The following is a 4,675-nucleotide window of genomic DNA, read 5'->3' on the forward strand; positions in this document are numbered from 1 at the left end:
ATGGCTGATGAAGTGAATAGAATCTGCAAACTTTTGGATTATGGAATTAACAATGGAAATGTGTTTCTGCCAAACAACAAGTTTGCTAGTGAGCTTGTTGACGAATGTTTGGAGTTGTTCTGTCGAGACAATGTTTGTACCACCATTGATAACTCCAAAGGAGTTCTGTGCAGCACATACCCAGTTTCTTTAATTCTTCCATTAAAACAAAAACAAGATTTGACGTCAGACGAGAATACTGATACAGAGACTTTGAAAAATGAGTTACTACAGTCTATTGGAGGTCGTTTTGCTCGCACGAGAAGCAGATTTCCTGCTCCAGTTTTGTTGTTTGGAGGTAAAATTGTCTGTCGTTCTTCGACACTAGCACGTTCTCCAGAAATATATTCTCGAACAGGATATGACTATTTAATGCAAGGGGAAGCATCATCTAGGCTTGACGATGGAACTTGCAACAATCAAAATGATTCACTGCAATGTAATTCAGAAATGCCTTCGACAAATGGTCATTCTGATGAAGCTTCTGTTCATTTTACTAATGGCAATGTCTCGCTTCCTCAGCCACAAGCTGCAGTTAATGGAAATGGGGCAGCAGAAGCTAAATTGCCTCAAAAAATGCAAGATCCTGGTAAAAATAAAGAATGGTTGGTAGATAAAGTTAGAAATGCTGACATTGGACTTTTAAGAACTCTCAACGTTGATGTAATTTGTGACTTGATGGTTGAAAACAAAAAAGTTAAGTTTGGAATGAATGTCACATCTTCTGAGAAGGTGGACTCCGAAAACAGATATGGTGATTTCAGCATAGTCAGCATCCCCTACCCTGGATGTGAATTCTTTGCTGACTACACACTCAACAACTACACTGGTGTTGGACTGAAATTCGATTGGAAGCAAACTTTTGTAGATGCCGAGTTACAAGTTCCAAAAAATGTAGCCCAGCTCAATGGAATAAAGTGGAAAGATTACATGCAATGGGACTTAGTGAAGCTGACACAAAATTATCTAAAGTTAGTGTTGAACTGCTTGGTTAGCAAGTCTTCTAATGGAATTCTCTTGCACTGCATATCTGGTTGGGATAGGACTCCTCTGTTTATTTCATTACTGAGACTTTCACTTTGGGCAGATGGTTTGATCCACCAGTCTTTGGATGCTGAAGAGATGGTGTATTTGACTTTAGCATATGACTGGCTCCTGTTCAGTCATCAATTCTATGATCGCATTTACAAGAATGAAGAAATAATGCATTTTTGTTTTGATTTCTTGAAGGACATCACTTCTGCGGATTATTCTGTTTTGCCAAGCATTGAAGGTTTAAATGCACCTGTATCAAATTCCTCTACAGAAACAGAAGAAGTATTTGTGATGGAGCATTTGTCCCATAGTCATGAAACAACAAATGGAACAGCAATATCTTATGATAATGGCATGCCCCATCTAAACAAGTCAGAGGAAACTCGTGAACCTGAATTCGAAAACTTGCACCTCGCACAGAATTGTGCTATTGGTTGTGCAAATAACTATCAGACTGAAAGTGCTGATAACTCTGACCATTCATTGTTGAGTCTACATGATGTGAAAACCTGCTTAAATTGCATTATTGCTAACGTTGCTGATGATAACTGTACAAACTCTATCCATGAACAGGAGAAGAATCCTTCTGTTCCAAACACTAGACCTCTTATTGATATCGAAAAGCACGGTTCTGCAGAATCAGTTCCAGCTGTTCTTCCTTTAAACTCTTCTGATGAGGAAACTAATAATTTCTTGTTAGATAAAGGAGGTTCAGTCCAAGACTTTTCATGTAACTCTCCGCAATCAGCACTGTCTTCCAGTTTTGAAACTGCTAAAGCAACAATTTTATCAAAGAACGCTACACAGCCGTTTAGTCCATCAGGTCCTCCAACAAAAACAATGTCCAGCTCCTTTGATTTCAGTGAAGGAATTTCAAAACATTCGTTATGCAAGAGTGAGCCCATCACTGTACCTTTGAACTCCAAGACACTCCCGGCTGTGGATAGTGTTGCCAGTTGCAACAGTCTCAGCAGTTCCTTTTCTAATGCAGCCACTGCTGTGGAACCAGGCAGCAGCTGGCAGATGGTATTACCGCCTTCTCCACATACCGGCTCCCTACATTTGGGTGCCAACCTGGAGAATGGTTGTAACCAAAATTTAGATCGCAACTCCTCGGTAAGTGATAATGTTTCTTTTCATAATTCGTCATCATCGCCATGCAATGATGCGTCTGAAATTTCATCACTAAAATTGAAATTGTTGAAACGTAAAGAAAAACTTGAAATGGCTCATAATATCATGATACCTGCTTATTCATCTGTGGTTCAAAAGCAAAGAGAAAAACAGCAAGACACACTGGGGCTCACCGCGATGTTTGGAACAATAGTTGGTTTTGTGAAGAGAGGATGATTGTATACTCGTGTATTTTGAACCTATATATTTATAGCTAACAAATTCAACCCTTTGGTGATTATTTTTACTCTTATAGCCAATCAATGTTTTGTTATACTGTAGTTTAATAGCATGGTTCATATATTTTTTTTAGCTGTGCTGTTCAAAACTAGGCTATAACGGCGTTGGACTGTTAAGTATGTTAACTAGTACCCCAAAAGTTACACTTTAAATGCTCCCAATTCACATGTTTATGGAACAGTGCTGCCATGTTTTGTTGTGCATATGATGCACCTTGTCAAGGCGTGATCACGAAGATTTACAATACAATATTTATGGTCTTTACTAGGGTGATTCAAAAAAAACTTTTTTCTAAATTTGATCAGTTTGGTTGTTTAGACCTGTGCATTTTGGACACGAAAAACACCTCGTCAAGTCTCAGGTCAATCGGTCGACATTTGACACCCTAGAAGTGGACCCCTTTTTTGCCCGGGACTCGAAAAGGGTATTTTTGCTGTATCTCGGTAGCCAATTGAGGTAGAAGGCTGGGACTAGGTTTAAAATGACCGGAATACATAACTTCTTATCTAACTTTAAGAGGAACATAGGGTCTATCTAGCTCATTTTCTTCATAAATCCCCTAAAACCGTTTTTTAGGTCCTTTGAAGGGGCAAAAATGGTCAAAATTCATGAAACCAGCGCACTTAGAGAGAACTTTGGTGATGTTTGGAATTTTGGTTGAAAGCCAAATAGAAATTCATTGCTAAAAGGAATGTTTTGATAGCATATGTTCCCTCTCACATGTATAGAAAAAGGGCATTGATAACACACAAATTATACAACTGTTAGGTACTGGTAAAACGTATTTAAATAAGAGATATGAGAAGATGAAACGTTTAAAAAAAATCAAGATTAGCAGTTTCATGTGTTCAGTTTATCAAGATGGTGTTTGCTCAGTATAAGGACGTTCACCATTTAAAGTCTTTCAAGAACTTTTTACTAGTAGTGTTAGCTTTTTTTGATGTCAAGGACTGTTTAGCTGCTTTTCTGACTTGACAACGATAAGCATACGTAAGTTTGATAGCTTCGTTGATACCAGCTTCGCTTTTAGGGGCAGATTGTCTCAGTTCAATTTCAGTCACCATACCAACTCTTTCAACAACATCATTTGTGCAGGGTATGTTCTGGAGAAGGCTTTGGAATAAAGCAAACTCTTCCATTTCACTCCACAATCTTGGATTGCTCCATGTCAAGCACTCAAATTGTGGCAAAACTTTGAATAATTCAAAAGAGTCACTTCCAATGAGATCAGGGAGTCGAGTAGACTTTTTTAACACAGGCATCTGCACCAAACCTTTCCCAATGACAGCACGTTTAGAACTTGACCTGTATGATTGTAATTTTTTCCACATTTGTACTTTAGTTGTCAATGGAACTCGATCACTCGCAAATGCTAAAACAACATGACGCTCTGTAAGGTACCATAAATGTGAGTTTAGCTTGTTCTGTGCAGCAACAGACATATCATAGAAGAGATTAGGATAGGTGGATATTTCTCCTTTGGATGCATGTATAACTTCATTAATACCATTTCACATTTCCAAATCGTTGACTGCTGCATCAAAGGTATTTGTTGATTTAAACCAGTACTTGACATAAAAGATGGTCAAAAATGAAGCAAGTGAATATATATTGTCAAGGTAACTGCAATGTGTAAAGCCTGTTACCTGAGATAATTGACATCTAAAAAGAGCAATTTGTATGGTGTAGATGACCTTGGCCATCCAACGTGCATGGTGGAATGCACCAGGAGCTTTGAAAGTGAAGTTGTACTCCTGAGGAAAAGCACCACCTAGGAACAGAACAGATAACTCAGCCAGTTTTCTGTAGTCCTCACGAATATTATTGCTATCTTCAAGCCATTTGTAAAGAAAATCGAGCACTGTCTCTTTGATACCATACAGTTTTCTGCTTTTTGAAGTAAATATATCATAATTTGCTGTAACAATTTCGTTCCAGACTTCTGCAAAGTTTTTGATTACTGCTTCGTAGGGAGATTCAGTATCACCATAAACAACAGTAGCTGCTCCACCGCATACCAACTCCATTACATGGTGTCGACATGCCATTTGTAAAATACTATGTTCTATATGATTTTGAAGTTGAACAGTAATTCCAGTTTTATATCCAGTGTTCACTGCAGTAGTGCAGTAGTGTCAAACACGACACCCAGAATGCGCTCTTTACAAAAACCAACTGTTTTCAATGA

The 4,675-nt window shown here is 38.2% G+C and overlaps 1 protein-coding gene across 1 annotated transcript; it reads left to right on the plus strand.

Moving 5' to 3' along the window:
• LOC145764766 (uncharacterized) lies at window positions 1–2,746 on the plus strand. The gene has a single exon (XM_082576433.1). It carries the CDS (start codon window positions 1–3, stop codon window positions 2,422–2,424), a length of 2,424 nt encoding a protein of 807 aa, XP_082432559.1. The 3' UTR covers window positions 2,425–2,746.
• Window positions 2,747–4,675: the final 1,929 nt, after the last annotated feature.

Source organism: Aplidium turbinatum, chromosome 2 (genome assembly GCF_918807975.1).
Source record: "Aplidium turbinatum chromosome 2, kaAplTurb1.1, whole genome shotgun sequence".
In the NCBI taxonomy this organism is placed as follows: domain Eukaryota; kingdom Metazoa; phylum Chordata; class Ascidiacea; order Aplousobranchia; family Polyclinidae; genus Aplidium; species Aplidium turbinatum.

Bases quoted from the DNA above. Each gene is read 5' to 3' on its own strand.
- LOC145764766 (XM_082576433.1), top strand. From the start codon at position 1: ATGGCTGATGAAGTGAATAGAATCTGCAAACTTTTGGATTATGGAATT.